Source organism: Protopterus annectens, chromosome 6.part0 (genome assembly GCF_019279795.1).
Source record: "Protopterus annectens isolate FY-2018-M chromosome 6.part0, PAN1.0, whole genome shotgun sequence".
In the NCBI taxonomy this organism is placed as follows: domain Eukaryota; kingdom Metazoa; phylum Chordata; order Ceratodontiformes; family Protopteridae; genus Protopterus; species Protopterus annectens.
In genome coordinates, this window is record NC_056737.1 from 1,335,336,457 (window position 1) to 1,335,354,391 (window position 17,935).

Below are 17,935 nucleotides of genomic sequence, written 5' to 3' on the forward strand. Positions count from 1 at the left end.
GGCAGAGTTGTGTCCTCTCCTTTTGACTGAATCCAGGAGCAGTACCTTATCCACTTGTCAGCATAAGATTTCCTTGTACTGGGTCTTCTGGCCTCAAGAATGACATCCAGCACCTGCTTGCTTAGGCTGGTTACTGGGGGAGATTTCAAGGAATAAGCCAGGCTGCAAGATTTAAGGTTTGCAGTTGCAGATGCAAGATCTGTCCTCCCTGCTGAGAGTGCAGGGTTGGGTTCTGGTGAAGGTGACAGGCTGCGCAGGAGTGGGTACCAGTGCTGGGATGGCCAGTCCGAGGCAATCAGAATTGTCCTTGGTCTGTCCTGTCGCGAGCAATACTCTTGGGAGAAGGGACAGAGGGGGAAAGGCATAGATTGTGAGATTTACCCACTGGAAGGACAGGGCATCCACTTTCCAGGCCCTGCTGGAAGGTGACCTCGTGCAGAATTTGCTGAGCTGGTGATTGCAGGGGGAGACAAAGAGATCCACCTCTGGGGTCCCCCACTTCTGAATCAGAGGGTTGAAGGTGCTGTGCTCTAATTGCCACTCGTGTGGGTCTAGGAGATTTCTGCTTAAGTCGTCTGCCAGCGATTTTGTTTGCCTGGCAGGAATTGAGCTTGCAGGTCGACCTGCATGTCTAAGGCCGTGTTCCACAGGGCCATGGCTAGCCTGCAGGGTGGGTAAGAGTGGGTTCCCCCCAGCTTGTTGATGTACCACATAACTGTGGTGTTGTCTGTTTTTATTAGCAGGGGTCCTGGTGAGAGTAGGGATGTGAAAGCGGTCAGGGCATGGTGCACAGCTAGCATCTCTTTTTGGTTGATGTGCAGATGAATTTGGCTTGGGCTCCATTGGCCCTGAAGGCACTTGCCGTCCATGTGTGCCCCCCAGGCATAGTCTGATGTGTCTGTGGTTAGGGTCTGGATGGCGTAGTGTTGAGTGAAGGGCAATCCCTTGTGGTGGTTGCATGTTGCTGCCACCAAAGTAACTCTGTCCTTAGACAGGGAATGATAGGAATGACAGTTTCCAGGCCCTGAGAATGTTGGCACCAAAGACTTAAGTACCACTGAAGTTTCCTCATATGCAGTCTGGCATATGGAATTAGAAGGATGCATGAGGCCATGAACTCTAGGGCCTGCAGGATTTTCCTTGCGGACAGCTGGGTTCTGGTGGCCATTTGAGTAAAATAGTCTGTCAGATAGGCTTGTTTTGCTGGAGTGAGGAATGCCATCTGGGGATGTTGTGTCCAAGCTTGCGCCCAGGAATACAATCTTTTGACTGGGGAATAGTTTAGATTTCTTTTCGTTGATGGTGTACCCCAAGGAGGTTACAAATGTTAGGTGCTGCAACAGCAATTCCTGAATGAATGAGGCAGTCGTCCAAGTATGGGAAAATTTGAATATTTCTCTGTCTGCAGTATACAATGGCTGGGGCCAGGCATTTTGTGAATACTCTGGGAGCAGTGGATAAGCCAAAGGGAAGTGCAGATAACTGATAATGCGTAGATCCTGCCCTGAAGCCTAGGTATTTCCTGCCTGACTTCCTTAAAGGGATGTGCAGATAGGCTTCTTTTATGTCTAGGGTGGCTAACCAGGCATCTTTGGCTAACATAGGTAGAAGCTGCTGCAGGGTGAGCATTTAAAATTTTGGTACCACCAAGAAGGTGGTGAGAATTGAAAGGTCTAGGATTGGGTGCCAAGTGCCCTCCTTTCTTGGTACCAGGAAAAGAATCCTTGACCTATCTGTTCCACAGGAACAGGTTGAATAGCCCTTATAGATAGCAGAGATTGAACTTGGTTCTGTGCCTCTGCCCATTGGTTTGGAGGGAGGTCCGGGAACCTTTTTGAGGTTAGCAGTGAATGAAAGTAGAATTTGTACCCCTGTGATACAATATTGGAGGACCCATCAGCCTTTGGTGATGGAAATCCAGTTTTTTTGCATGAAGGGAAACTTTTCCTTCTAGGGGCACAAGCAGTTGGGCAGAGGCGGGAGTGCAGTAGAGAAGTCATTGGGAATTCTTTCTGTAAGGGGGTGGCTTAGCACTCCCTGCTTTAGAGGTGGAGGCACTCCACTGCTTAGATCTCTGCATACCCTGAGACTGTAGTCTTGTGGGTCCATTTCCCCTGGGTCTAGTTTGAGATGGCCTTGAGGTGGCTGGAAAGGACCAATGTTTCGAGAGACAATGCCTACTGAATCTAGGAGGCTGTACTTGCAAAAATTCTTTGTCTATCTGCATAGATTTAGCTTTTTCTTCCATCTTTTTAAGAACCTCTTCTGCTTTGGTGCCAAACAGATTGTCCTTGTTCAAATGAGCATCTACTAACTTTGATTTGGCATTGTCTGGCAAGGTATGCTCTCCTTAAGCCAAGCATACCTTCTCAGTACAGAACCAGTGACTGCTGCACTGCAAGATGCTTCTAGGGCGTCAAAGCCACACTGCAATGCATGCTTGCTTGCTGACTTGGCTTGCAGAATGCATAAGGTCTAGCAATTCTTTATTTTCTGCACAGTCTGGAAAGGTAGCTATCTTTTGCTTAACAAGTTCCACAATATGTTGTTGGTACTTCAGCATGTGAAACTGACAACTCAAAGCCCTAATGATGAGAGTTGCAGAGATATATACTTTCTTACCCCACCTGTCCAAAGCCCTGGAATCCCTGTCCGAAGGGGTGGGATTCTTAGCTGTAGTTGCTTTAATACTTTTATGTCCTTTATGTCCCGGGTTGATGACCTTTGGGTCAGCAGTAGGATGTTTGAAAAGGAATTTGAGAGAGTCAGGTACTCTGTAGTACCAGTCTGGTTTCCTAGGAGCAGGGGGTAAAGTATCAGGAGTTAAACTAGACTGCATAAAGACATCATCCACAACATCCAGGACTGGGGGTATTGCTAAAAGCCTATGTTGTGGCAAATCTAGAAATTCTCCGAGTCTTTTTGGATTGAGGATAGTCTTGGCATTCCCAATGGAAATGCTCTCTTAAAGTATGTAGGGTTTCACCAAAAGAAAAGTCCTCTGGAGGAGAGGCAGATGGAATGGATTCCTCTGCATCTGAATCCTCATACGCAGATAAGAGCATGTCTTCATAATCAGATACCTCAGAGTATGACTCAGTCTGTTGAGGCTGCTGGGGACTGGTCTCTTTCTCTTAGCAGGGGAAGGCTGGCTTCCCCTAATCAGCATAATTAGGTCTTCTGCCATTTTAAGCATTTGATGTTGTGGCAAGGGAACAGGTGCATGCACTTGGGTCTTCGGCTTTCTAGGCATAACGTGTACTTTAGGCCATAGAAACTTGGTAGTTTTGGACAGAACTGAAGACGCGAAAGAAGTAGTCGGTTTGTGCTGAACATCAGTAATGCAAACTACTTCCTCAGAAGCCAATGCCTGCTCAGTGGCTCCGGTAGAGACATTCGCAGGTTCCATAGTCGAAGAAGAGTCTTGCGGCATACCGGACTCGGAACGGGTCTCGGTAGAGGCCGGCGAAATCCACTGAAGCAGGCATCAGGGGCTGCGAAAGCGCCTCACTGAGTACCGGTGGACTGGCGACTAACTTAAAGGAAGCGTCGTCGACAGCTTTGGAATTTGGACCTCTACGGTCTGTCTTTATCCTTACATTTTTTCGGAATATTGGTAGTCAGATGGCTTACCAAAGCCATTTCAGAATACGGAGAACGAGAAAGTACAGTTTTGTACCTACCATAAATGTAGATGTTCGAGTGCTAATACAGCTGCAGTAATCACAGATGGGTTCTCTGCCGTCAGGCGGTCCCTCCGAATTCCAAAGTCTTGGTCCGGCGTCGGTTGTTGTCGCTTTCTCTCCTGACGTCAGCGAGGCCGGAGTATATAAGACACAGCCGACGCCATGTTCTTCAGTCTTTCTTGCCCCAGATGTCAGGTGCCCCCAGAAGGAAGGCAATACATAAATTATGTTTCTATGTATATACAAGCAATGCAATATAATCCAAAATCAGTAGTTGCAAGCAAATAAACCATAGAAGGATAACCCAGTCAGGTAGTATGAAGAGGGTGTAGGCCCCAAGCCTTTACCAAGTGGGGAAGGAGGGAGGGAAACCTGTACTGCAGCTGTATTAGCACTCGAACATCTACATTTATGGTAGGTACAAAACTGTACTATGTTCATCGTGCATACAGCTGCAGTAATCACAGATGGGTAGAGTCCCAAAGCTACGCACAGGGTGGTAGGTACTAGGAGGAACTGGGCTGAGCCAGAATGCCCTGCAACACAGCAGTGGCAAAGCCTGCTCTAGTTCTGGAATATAAAGGAAGGTGGTAGTGTTTTGTGAAAGTATGTACAGAACTCCAAGTGGCTGCTTCCAAAATATCTTTGGTAGGAACTCCTCTGAGGAAGGCTGTAGAGGTAGCTGTGGCCCTGGTGGAGTGTGATCTGATACCTGTAGGAACAGATTTCCCATGATAGGAATAACAAAACCGTATGCAGTGGCCTATCCACTTTGAAATAGTCTGTTTGGTAACTGGTTTCCCTTGAGCCCCTACAGCATAGGACACAAAGAGTTGTTCTGATTTCCTGAAGGACTTTGTTCTGTCCAAATAATAACGTAGCTGCCTATGGATGTCTAAAGAGTGTAGCAGCCTTTCCCCTTTGTTTTGAGGATTGGGGTAAAAGGTAGGTAGGTGTATGGCTTGATTTAAAGCTACCCTGGATACCACTTTAGGCATAAAAGACGGGTTGATGCGAGGAAACCCTGTCCTGATGGAAAATGAGAAAGGGCTGCACCGCCATGAGGGCCTGTAGTTCCGAAACCCTACGAGCTGAAGTGATAGCCAAAAGGAAGGCTGTTTTCCAGGACAAATATTGCAAATCTGTTGAAGCAGCTGGTTCAAAAGGGGGCAATGTTAATTTTTCTAGTATGTAATTAAGATCCCAGGCTGGTATTGGTTGTTTCCTTGGTGGTCTTATATTCTTAGCCCCTCTGAGGAACTGTCGTAAGAGTGGGTGAGAAAATAAAGGAGGATCCGTGTTGAATTCTGCAGAAATGGCTGAGGCATGGATTTTTATGGAAGAAAATGATAGTCCACTGTTCAGCAGCTCTGTTAGATACTGTAATACCTGAGGCAAGTTCAGTTTTCTAGGGTCCTGGCCTTTTTTCTCATTTCAAGAGCAAAACCGCTTCCATTTTGGGGAGTAAGCTTTTCTAGTAGATGGCCTTCTGGCCTCCAAAATGACATCCTGCACCTCCTTGGAGAGTAGGGTCTGTTGTGGTGTTAAGGAATTTTCCATGCAGCGAGATTGAGTGTTTTCAGCTGACTGTGAAGAGTTTTGTAGCTGTGCTGAGTCAGCAGAAGAGGCATTAGAGGCAGGGACCAGGGAGGAGTATGTGTTAGGCTCCTCAGGGTGGGGTACCAGTGTTGCCTTGGCCAATCTGGAGCAATCAGTATCATCTTCGGTCTGTCTGCTCTTGCTTTCAAAAGCACCTTGGGTAGAAGAGGCAGAGGTGGGAATGCGTAAACTGTCCATGCTGTCCAACTGAATGAAAGGGCGTCCAATCTCCAGGCCTTTGGATGAAAAGTCCTCGAACAAAACTTTTCCAATTGATGATTCCTATGGGAGGCAAAAAGATCTATGTCTGGCCTCCCCCACTCTTGGATTATCTCTATAAACACCTGAGGATGTAACTTCCATTCGTGTGGATCTGTCATATTTCTGCTTAGATTGTCTGCCAGCGTGTTTTCCAATCCTGGCAAGTACTGTGCTTGAAATTCGATTTGCCATTCCAGAGCCAAGTTCCAAAGAGTCATGGCTAGTCTGCACAAGGGGTATGAGTGTGTTCCTCCTTGTTTGTTTATGTACCACATTACTGTGGTGTTGTCTGTTCTTATCAGTAATTGTCCTGGATGTAGGAAGTCCTTGAAAGCTGTAATTGCCTTTATTACTGCTAGCATTTCTTTTTGATTGATGTGAAGGTGCTTTTCCTTTTGGGACCATTTGCCCTGAATGCACCTGTCCATCATGTACGCCCCCCATGTGTAATCTGAGGTGTCTGTTGTGATGACTTGCTTTGCTAGAGGCTTGCAGAATGGGAGGCCTGTGTTTGCTTGACATGCTTGGGCCCACCATAGAAATTCCTTTTGCAAACATGGAATTATTGGTATTATTGTTTCCAAACTGTGGCTGTGTTGAGACCATAGGTTTTTTAGGTACCACTGAAGTTTCCTCATATGCAGCTTTGCACATGGGATTAAAAGAATGCAAGATGCCATGAAGCCCAGAGCCTGCAGGATTTTCCTTGCAGTAAGCCTGGTACATTTTGCTAGTATTTTGAAGTACTGAGTTAGTTGCCCCTGTTTTTCTGGCGTAAGATAGGCCATCTGGGTGTTTGTGTCCAAGTTGGCACCCAGGAAAGTTATTTTCTGAGATGGAGTTAGCCTGGATTTCTCTTTGTTGATGGTGTATCCCAGAGAATGCAGTAACCGTGTTACATATGCCAGATGTTCCAGAAGTATGTGCTTGCTGTCCGCTTGGATCAGGTAGTCGTCCAAATAAGGGTAAATTTGTATCCCTTGAAGTCTGCAGTAGGCAATCACTGATGCCAGGCACTTTGTGAATACTCTGGGCACAGTAGATAAGCCAAAGGGCAATGCAGAGAATTGATAGTGGATTGAACCTGCAAGAAATCTGAGGTATCTTCTGCAGCTTTGTCTGATTGGGACATGCAGGTATGCCTCCTTGAGGTCCAATGTTACCAGCCAAAACCCCTTGCCCAGCATGGGAAGAAGCTGCTGTAATGTGAGCATCTTGAATTTTGAAAATGTGTTTAGGATGGTTAAGTCCAAAATGGGTCTCCAGTCGGTTCTTTTCCTTGGTACCAGAAAAGTCTTGAATAAAACCTTGACCTTGTTGGTACCTCTTGAATAGCTCTCATTCTTATGAGCTTTGAAATTTGTAGTTGTGCCTCTGCCCTTTGATTGTGTGGCAGGTTTGGCATGCCTCTCATTTTTGGAAGAGTGTGGAATTGAAATTTGTAGCCTCTGTTTGTAATGTCCAGGATCCATTTGTCTGTTGTGACAATATGCCAATTTCTTGCAAATAATGCTAGCTTTCCTCCCAAAGGTGCTGCCAGCTGAGACATGCTTGGCATGAAAATGAGGGAGTCATTGGTTTTGTTTCCTGTATTGTTGTGCACTGTCTTCGCCACCTCTTGGTGCTGGAGTTTGCCATTGTCGGCCTCTATATGATCCTTGTGATTGTCCTCTGCCCTTAGCCTGTATCCACCTCTTTGGGGCTTGTCAGTGGCTGGAAAGGACCAGTTTTTTGAAGGCCAATTTCTGCTAAAACGTGGTGGTTGGACCTGTAAAAAAGCTTTGACAGTTTGCACAGATTTGGCCTTTTCTTCCATTTTCCGTAATATCTCCTCAGCATTAGTACCAAACAGCACATCCTTTTGTAAAGGAGCATCTAGAAGCTTAGCTTTCACATGATCAGGCAAGTTTTGTTCCCTAAGCCAGGCATGTCTGAATGACTGATCCTGTAGCCTTGAGGCCTCTAGGGCATCATAACCACATTGTAAGGTGTGTTTACCCACTTGCTCTGCACTATGCATCATATCCTGTAACTCCTTCAAATCTGGTTGTTCAGGTTGAGACATTTTATTCCTTAATTGTGATAACAGGAACTGTTGATATTTAAGCATATGAAACTGACAATTTAAGGCCCTCATGGCTAGGGTGGCCGAGGTATATACCTTTTTCCCCACCTTTCTAAAGATCTTGACTCTCTTTCTGCAGGAAGTGGATTCTTGGCAGTGGAGGCCTTCAATCCCTTGGGGCCTTGAGAAATGGTTTCAGGGTCAGCATTATGGCTTTTGAAGAGAAATTGGTGAGAGTTAGGTACTCTGTAGTACCTATCAGGTTTGACTGGTGCAGGAGGCAGAGAAAACATCAAGTATGTCCAAAACAGGAGGTATCGCCAGAGGTCTGTGTTGAGGTAACAAAAGAAATTCCCTAAGTCTTTTCTTGGAATCTGAAAAGTCTTGGCCTTCCCAATGGAAGTGTTCCCTCAAAGTGTGCAAGGTTTCCCCAAAGGAAAAATCCTCAGGAGGAGATACAGAAGGAATGGACTGCTCTGCATCCGAATCCTCAAAAGGGGAGTAAGAGTGTTCCTCTACATCAGAATGTTCTGATAAAGTAGATCCCTGATCAGAAGAAGGAGAATCTTCCTCCACTCTGGGTCTCTTGTCTGGAGGGGGTTGAGAACCCCTGATAAGAGTAATTAAGTCCTTAGCCATTTTAAGCATCTGTTTTTTAGGCATGGGGCCTGGAGATGGGCCCTGTGCAACAGGCCTCTTGGGATGCCTGGCTGCTTTGGATTTAGTAAAGGCCTTAATAGAAAAAGAAGATGAGGGTCTAAAGACACCATGGGTGGAAGTGGACCTGTCCACATTAGTAGGCTCAACATTAGCAAAAACTTTGGTGGTTGTAGTCTGGGAAAGGGCCGAGGTACCAGCGGTCTCGGGTACAGAGGACACCAGTCAGGGACTGCAAAGGTGTCTCGCTGAGAACCGGATCACGTGTAGCCTGTTTTGGCGTGGTGTCGTCAGTCCTTGTCCTTTGGACAAAACGGTAGTCGGAGTATCCGGCGACATTTTATAATCAAAGGCTTTACCAAAATAGTGTTACATCGTGGTCTGGGCCTAAACAAGGTATGCAGAGGAATGGAAATGTATTTGCTTCCCACAAAATACAATTATTAACTTTTTCTGACATCGGTCTGAGGCAAGAAAAGTTTGCTTTAATGAAGACTTCGGTTTCAGATATTTCCGTAATTCAGAGCTGGAAAAGACTGAAGAACATGGCGTCGGCTGTGTCTTATATACTCCGGCCTCGCTGGTGACGCCAGGAGAGAAAGCGACAACAAGACCAAGACTTTGGAATTAGAACCCATCTGTGATTACTGCAGCTGTATGCACGATGAACATCGAAAGTATTTAGCAACAAAAAGGGCCTGATGACAGATGGTTCGGGCATTGAACAAGGCACAAAACCGACAGTGAGGTATGCTGTCGTCTGTGCCTAAACAGGTGACGCAGTAAGAATGAAAACATCAGTGTGGTATTTGCTTTCCACAGGCAAGACGATTGTTAACTTTTTCTGACATCGGTTAGAGCAAGAAAAAAGAATCCCCGATGAGGTACTTAGCTTTAGAAGCCTTCAGGATGATTAAATTCGTAAACAAAAATCTCAGGCAGTGGCCTACCGGCACTCGTGCGAACTACTTCTGCTACGAACTCCTCGGGAAGAAAAACTGGTGTAATAGCGTCGGCTGACTGATTTCATACACCTGACGTCAGTCCTGGAGTGACACTACGCAAAAATACTAAGTGGCTGGTATTCGGTCAGACTGAGGGCTACCTGCAGACAGATAACCCAAGTGTGATGACTGCAACAGTGAAACACGAAGAACATCTGCAGCCACTTGGCAGAGATAGCAAGCAACAGAAGAATGCCAATGAAGCTGAAAAGTAAGCTGTACTGTGACAATCCTGTTTGTACAGTTGTTTGTGAATAAAGACTTTTGGATTACTTTTGTTTCGAACCTTTTTTGGAACTATTGGTGGTATCCACTTTATTAAGAGGACTGCCTTTATTGATCCGAGAAGCTGGTGTTTAGTTTGTCAAGCTACGCATTTTTGTTTTCCTGTACCGTGACAAGTACTACTGTACGGTATGGAAATCTGCCAGCGAAGGCAGAGAAGTTAAGGAAGTTAGAAATGATGCAGCCAAAGTACCTGAGAGAGGGAAGCATGCATACTGTGGGACAAAGATATGAGGACATCAGAGTAGAAGTCAAAGTACCTGCCACTGCAGAAAAGGTCAAACAAGAGACTACAGTGGTTCTAGCATATGTGCGGGGAAAGTATAACACAGCATGGTGAATAAGATTCTAGGACAGATATAAATAAAGCAAAAGAAAGTAAGGGCATCCAAAGAGATTGATAATTTGCCTGAAAGAAGACCTGTTAACAGGCAGGAATGACCAAAGATAGGGAGAAGAGCATCTCTGAACCGGGAAAGATGTTGACAGTTAATGAAACAGCCCAACCACATGCAGAAATTGGAGAAATGGGGATTGATGATGAGTCTGAATCACTCACACACACACACACACACACACACACACACACACACACACACACACACACACACACCTCTGAGTTTTAAATCTTCACACTGGGATTGCTCTAACCAACCTGTTCATCAGTCTGCAGTAATTCTGACTGTCCCAACTTAATGGAATCCTTCACCCTGTAAAAGTGGTCTGGCTGCTTAGTGCAGGGGAAGAGAATCCAGCCTTACAAATATGTTTATAAGCACATCACAATGACTGGAGGAATAGCAGGTGCCCTGGGATCAGGCAGGACTGTGAAAGCTCTGTATCTGAGCTGGGTTTTTGAGAACCCCTCAGATTCCCACTGAACTCCTCCATCTTATGGAGGGTGATGCCAAAGAAGAAGTCCTCTGCAGGAAAGTCACAGGAGACAGAGTCCTCAGCGTCTGACTCACAGGCAGCAGTAGAAGGAAACTAACCCACATAGGCCAATTCATCTGTTATAGAATCAGGGGTGCCTTAATCCTTCAAAGAAGATTCCACCCTTCTCTTTTTAGGAGTGTCCCTGGACATCTAGGTTCTTCTGGTGCTGCCTGCTTGGATTTCACAGACTTCACTAAGAACATGAACTCATATGCCAACAGGAAAGGCTGTTGAGAAAAATCCTCAGAGTACCAAACCAAGGAAGGGAGTACTTGACAGGTGCACCAGCTGGGTCTCTGTTGCTTTGGTCCTCAAAGCTTCAGAAAAAAATGCTTTAGAGGACTCTGATCGTGCGCTGTCACCGAGACCTCCAATCACTCTACAAGGACCTCCTTATGAATGTAGACCACAGGAAACCCATCCCACCCTATGTAACAATAATGTCAACCTGTCATGCAGGGTCATCCTTTTATACTGGAGGGGGGTTCTAAAGTAAAAGACACCCTTAAGAGACGGTTCAACTTGAAGCATGGATGCTAAGTAGGGGGTTGCAAAGAAGGCAGACTAGTACTGCTGATACAGGTACCTTTAGACAGGCATAAACCAGCCCAATATTAAACAACCAGAACCACGAACATATGCAGTACGTTCAGGTCTTGCTTCCTCCTTGGCACGAGGGGGAATCACTTCAAATTAGGTAAGATTTCCTCACATTTAGTTTGACCTTTGAGAAATAGTGCCAAAAAGTAGTAGCTTTCTATCTTTTATGCCATTAATCTGCAGTTGAGCTTGGGCAGGTTTGGGTGTGCCAAGGATCCCTTGCATTATGACAAGAGGTTCACAGGCCGAGGCAGGAGAATAGTTTTTTCCTCTCCCATCTTCAACAGGAGGAAGCACCAATGCTGCCTCAGCAAAAAGGTAACCATTACTATTATTTTTATTCTTGCATACCTTATCTTCTGACACATCCCTGGGTACTTAATTCAAACAGAGTTTCCACTGACCAAGTATGGTTAAGAGGTGCTCTACAGCACAATTTCTTTAGCTGTTGCTTGCTTGGAGAAAATGAGTTACATCTTTAGTACAATCCCTACTGTATGCAAAGTCCAAAAAGACATCACTGCTTACTTGATGCACTAGAGAGTTCTCTTGGGATGGTAAACAAGAAAGTCCTTAAAGTAACTTCTGATACCAGGGCCACTTCCCATGCAAGCACTACCAACCCATGCAGAGGACAAGATTGAGACCTAACCTGTTGAGACTGAGAGTCTACACAGCCAGAATGACTGCCATCATTTCTATTATACTGCCAACCATCTTTCCTTGCTGCCCCAGGTGTCCTACACATTAAGGTCTGTAGTACATACCTTCCAGGCTGGGAAATACATCTGTGGTTAAGAGCTGTGTGTGTATGCTGACTCCCAACATTGGAATTCCTGAGAGAGGAACCACTGGGATGGCATACTCCAAAGACTAGGTGGGTTGCTGAAAAGTGCTCTTTAGATATTGTTGAGCTTCATCATGTGTAACCTTGCTAAGAGAAACATTAGAATGGTTGATTCTAAGCATCTGGGAATTCTCAGGAAAATGTATGCAAAGGCAGCTGCCTACAATGACATCTGCTGACACAATTCAAATGGGAACTGTACTTCTTGAGAGAGAATGTTTTCTGATTTGTAGTATTCTGAACAGCCCTTGGGAGGCCACTGACCTTGCAAGATTTAGGAAGCAAATGGATTAGATGACAGAGAAACCAAGCTTCTGGAAGCTCTACATAGTGTAACCTGCAGCCATCCACAACTCCTGTGACTGCATCTGAATGAGGCAGTCATCCATGTATGGGTATACATTAACGACCTTGGTCTTGTGTTACAATCAATGGAACAAGACAGTTGGCAGAAATACTCTAGGTTCAACATACTAACCATACAGCAAGTATGTAAGCTCTGAAACTGTCAGCTTAGTACTACCAGCATTTGCATGTAAAAAGGCACTCTGGATCCACAGTAGCCAATATCTGACGAGCATGAATGGGAGAGAGAGCTTGCAGGGTCAGCATTCTGAAACGTAGAGCCTTTAGGAACTTTATTAGTTTTGACAAGTCCAGGACGGGTCTCTGTCTCACCATAATGGTGATATCTACCAGGAGAACTAAATTCTACCGAATGGAATTCAAGCCAGATCAGTCAATGTTGCCATGGTAGTTAGCACTAGTAAAGCACAGGGGAATTCAGCATGCAGGGACATACATCCCCTCAGAGGAAAGCAAAAGTGATTTGCAGATGCAGCCAAAAGGAAGGGATTTTGGAGCGGTATGCAGTTCTTTGCAACGTCACCGTTGTCCCATATTTTCTTCACTTTTTGATGACCGTCTTCACCGTGTTCCATGGTATATCCAATGCTGTGGAAATTTTTTTGTACCCTTCTCCTAATACTTTTCAACAATGAGATCCCTTTGATGCTTTGTAAGCTCTCTCCAAACCATGGCTTTTGCTTTAGCAGGCAACAGACCCCAGGTTGAGTGCGTTTCCCTGTGGCTCTTAAGGGAAACTGGGCTTGATGCAGAGAGATCTGCATCTGGAAATACTGAGTGTACCAATTTGCAATCCAAGTAAACATACCTCTCCAGTGTCAATGGTGACAGGATTGAGGATCCTTGATTACTGGCCCAGAGTGGGAAACGTCATACTCCTAATGGTACTATTTTCTGCCTTTGGTTTGAGAGCATCCAGGTGAGTATCCCTGAGTACTGCTTTCTGATTGTAGAGGTCTTTTCTAACAGCAATGAAGTGGATTTTACATTCTGCTGCCATAACCACAACATGAGCATCAGATTCAGACACGTACGAAATGGCATCCAACTAAAGAGACATAACCATGACTTCAGCCCAAGAAGATATGCTCAAGTCCACAGCCATTACGGCTTTCAGAGAGACAATGCAGAAATCTCAAAAAAAAAAATGACGACATCTGGCTGAGGACTGCAAAGTTCCTACATGACATATGGACAGGACAGAACAAAGATACACTGGTGATCTCCTACACAGGTCCACTTCTCTACATTTTTTCTTTATGGAAGGGTCAGGCTTCTAAGGCTCATTGGACACAACATGCTTGGTATATGCCCAAAGCATCCTTCTGTCTACATACAACTGAAGGGCCAACTGCCATCTTCTAATGGTTCTGCAGCTGAAGCAGTCACTAATCAAGCAGATGGACATGTCATTGCCATGACCCAAACAGTAAAACTATGGAGGACAGCAACAGTGAGGGATCTCCCATCTGCAAGAACAAACTTCCTGAGATGGTCATACTATACACTAAAAATGAACATCAGTGAATTATTGAAAAATTCTACAGTACAATAAAGATAAGAAAGGTACACAAAAGGACTCTTGTCTACCAAGTCTAGAATAGACATTCTGAAGGTCAAAGCAGGTGCTAGACTGCTAAAATTTCAAAATTGTTTGAATCTGTCTACATTCACTGTGGCAAAAATGAACAGAAGATGGTGCAAATTGAAGCCACCCATACAATGGTAACATTCAGAAGTCACAGGGAGGCATGCCAGCCTGACATGTGGAAGGAGCGTACATGTCTGGAAAGTCTGGCCAGACATCAGATCGCTTCCTGCGGCAGAGATCCCTACACTAAACTGCAACAGTATCAATACAATTACCATTCAGGGTTATCATCATGGCCTGAGTAAAAAAAAAAAAGGGGGGGGGTAAACATGCAAAGTAGGCATACCGAATGACCATCTGCAGGATCATATTTAGTTTTGACACATCACAGATGAGTCTTCTAAGTTCCTTCATTTATTGGTAGAAGAAAAAAATGTAAAATAAAAACCTCTGCCCTTTTTTCCCTTAGGGACAGTCTTCACTGCTACCTGTTGCAGAAGTCACTCTAACAGAAGCAATATCATAGTTTGTACTCCCTGAAGTCTTGTGACACACAGAAATGGGAGTCGGTATCTCTGGAATACAACCTTTTATTTGTTTCTGCAAAAATAGCCAGATGTCATATGTTCATAGGTGAATACTATGCTAACTTACCCTAATGGGCCATTTTAAGCCTAGCCAATAAGTCAAGGTCAAACTCAGAAAAATATGTAGAAACCAGGAACTAAAAAACGTAAAACCTCACCAAATCCAAATATTCACGACAGCAAGAATAAGAAGCAAGTACAAATGTCACTTCTTCTTGAAGGTAAATTTACCCAGTTCACAGTAGATTAATCTCCAAACCAAAGTGATGAATCAAGTTGAACTTTTAATTGTCATAAGCAAAAAAAATAATGAAGGCAAACGTAATAAAACACACCATTTTTCAAGGTCAAATTTAAATTGCATCTATGAGGTAAAGACCTTAACCATTATGCCGAACCCACCCCATGAACACCTGTATGCAACACCTACAGTTGAATATCCACACCTAATAGCATGTCTACTCACCTGCATAGCCTAAGTCTAATTTAGTCTTCTGCTTTCCCTGGACGCCCTACCCAATCACACGTCCACCATCTGCTACAGGACTTCACTTACTATTTAATCATACAAGTTTTACAGTTGCTGAAGTGTAAACCATTTTCCCAAATTTTTTTTTTAAGACCCTATCCTCCCAGTCACTGGGAAGGCACCCTGACCAAGCCCGACTCCTCAACAGCATCCATGGACATCACTGTCGGATCTGCTACTGGGTGCCTGCACAAGTTATTTAAAAAGATCCTGCATCCTGTAAAACTGGTCAGGCCTCTTTGGAGCAGGGGGTTGGAAGTCCAATTCAAGTGATGCTATGCTGAAAACATTTGCAAATATTTTGAAAAGAAAAAAAAACAGAGGTCTCGGAATTTGTTCTGGCACAGACCTCCTGTTCCTCCCATTTTAAGCAGTCCCTCACAGATAATACGATCCTCCCAAATAAGACATCCTCAACTGGAGAACCAGAAGACATGGCATAAATCACCATTGCCGCAGACTACAGGAGAGAATATCTAGGACTGATGTTACATTTTTCTTTTCCTTCTGAATTGTCTGAGTCTGGCCCTTCCACAGGAGGAAGCAGCTTCTTTCTCCTTTGATTAAGGGTCCCTGATAAAGTCAGCAGCAGGTCTGGTCAAGCATACAAGTTTAGTAGAAAAAAAAATCTTACGACAATTTTAACCAGGCCTGGAAAGCATTCTGACAGGGAATGCAGTTACATGGGCTACACTGAATTCAGCTCATACATGGAAGCAAAACTCTCAATATGGCAGCTGTCTGATACCGAGACAACAGAGTTCTCAGTATAGAAAAAGGCAGTACCATAAAAGCCAGGAAGGATGGCCAAAAGTCCTGCTTTTCAAATCTATGATTTTAAGCATTCTCTTAAACAGGATAACAGGAACTTCACCATCTCAAAAATAACCACAAAATGGGTGTCAAATACAGACAACTAGCGGTGAGCATCTATACTTCTAGTGTACAACTCTGACATAAAAGGATACATTTATGAGCAATGACATGACAGCCTGTCAAGGTACACCACCAGTGGCTTCTGTTACATCAGACAGCAGAGTGAGCACACTCACGGAGACCAAACATCTGGTCAGAGAAAGACCAACTAGGCACGAAGCTCCATGGGCATTCTCTTCTCTTCTTGGGATGGGGGCATTTTCTCCAAATACTTGATATATTTTAGAGTTGATGCTCAAAGGTGGCAATTGCTTTCAGTCATGAGAGACAGCTTTCTGGACTGAAAGGGCTCCAGACCCACCCCCCCTTTTTATTTAGTCAAGATAAAAATGCCTTCTTATTTATTCATTATCAACATTAAAACTGGTGGGAACAAACACAGGACAACACACTATGGAAAGAAACCTGGCAGAAAACACACTGGGGATGAGCCTTATGGGGAGCCAACACCTACGTCTAGTTATGTATTTCTAGACAACTGACTTTTCTGTAGTATTTAATTATCCAAGAATGCTGAAGAATGACATTTTATGTGAAGAGTAGCTAAAAAAAATGCTGCGCTACCTGATGCTGCCAAGCATACTAGTGTCTTACACCTCAGAAAACAGTGTAAGGAAAGAAGTTTCACACAGCAAAACACAGCACTGTTAACTACTTCTGTAAACATAAAAACAAAAAGACATGTACCGAAACATGGCCAGGTTAAACGTCAAAAACTAGTTAGCGCTTTAGCAAGTATACGACTTATTAAAGAAGTTTAACTGGCTTTGTTTCGGTTCATGTCTTTTTGCTTTTAAGTTAATTGGTTTGTCGTTTGGTGTTCAGAAAAAGCTTTACCAAAAGTGGTGGGCTTAACTCACCGACGCCATAATATAGTTATTTTTAAAGAAGAAAGCTAGTTTACAGCCCGCACGCCGCGGTTCTGGGCAAGGTACAAGGTATGCAGAGATGGAAATATGTATGCGCGGTTTGCCAAATAGCAAAATATAATTTTTAACTTTTCGGTCTGAGGCTTGAGGCAGAGAAAGATTCTCAAAGAAGCTTTAAAGTTAAAGAAGACTGGTTTTCATTTTTTCAGGAGCTAGCCGCAATCGGCCGCACTTAACCGCTCTTCTGCTGCGCACCGCTGCAAAAGAAAGAAAAAAATAAGGTGTCTGTCTGTATACCCCCCTGCCTCACTGTCGACAGAAAGGAAAAAAAGCCGCGGACACAACCGATGGCGGGAGGCGGAACCGGGAAACCGCGACATCGAGGGACCTCGCCTGCCCGAGGTGAACCCATCTGGATGAACATCGAGCAGTTAATCGTCGTCGCAGGTGTGTTCTTTTCTTTTTGGATATTTGACCTATTTCTGCAAACAGCCACAACAGTAAACCAAAAAAATGCAGACAATTTTGCACATTTCACTAAATTTTACTGGCAGAAAATTGTAAACGTACAAAAAATTCATTTTAATCAACAGAACTTGCAGTTATAAAACTAATATGTTGACACTGTTAATACATTAATATCACAACCCGTTTTAAAAACATTGGCTTCAGCTATTCAACTCACCTGACCCATTGGTGGCCCTCCCATAGGGGGCATCATAGGTGGCATCATAACTGGAGGCACTGGTGGCATGTTGGGTGGTCTCTGGCCCATGGGAGGCATTCCCATAGGTGGAAAAGGAGGAGGAATACCAGGTGGACCCATCTACATGGATACAATTTAGAATGCAAAGTGAGAATTGTTCCCATGTCAGAATTTCTTGACAAAATGACTATCCCTTAAAAATACCAGATCACAGTTAAGTATGAACTGCATTACTAAAAACATCAAAAGGTATTCAACACACTGTACAGTCATGTGAGTGTGCTTCCGAAGTTAAGTCATGTAGAAAGTAACACACATTTCAAAAACGCAGACTTGGCAACATGGCAACTTTCTCTCCAGGATTTTTTTTTCTAATCAACTGCTTCACCAAAACCAATCGTATTGAACAAG

The 17,935-nt window shown here is 44.3% G+C and overlaps 1 protein-coding gene across 3 annotated transcripts in view; it reads right to left on the reverse strand.

Moving 5' to 3' along the window:
* The window catches only part of PRPF40A (pre-mRNA processing factor 40 homolog A), a 3,102,395-nt gene extending 3,084,754 nt beyond the window's left edge, over positions 1-17,641 (reverse strand). For all 3 annotated transcript variants that reach the window (XM_044074905.1, XM_044074903.1, XM_044074904.1), the window contains exon 1: positions 17,504-17,641. In XM_044074905.1, the coding sequence (XP_043930840.1) occupies positions 17,504-17,608 (105 nt within the window). In that variant the 5' untranslated portion in view covers positions 17,609-17,641. The remainder of the gene's footprint in view (positions 1-17,503) is intronic.
* Between the last annotated feature and the right edge of the window lie 294 nt (positions 17,642-17,935).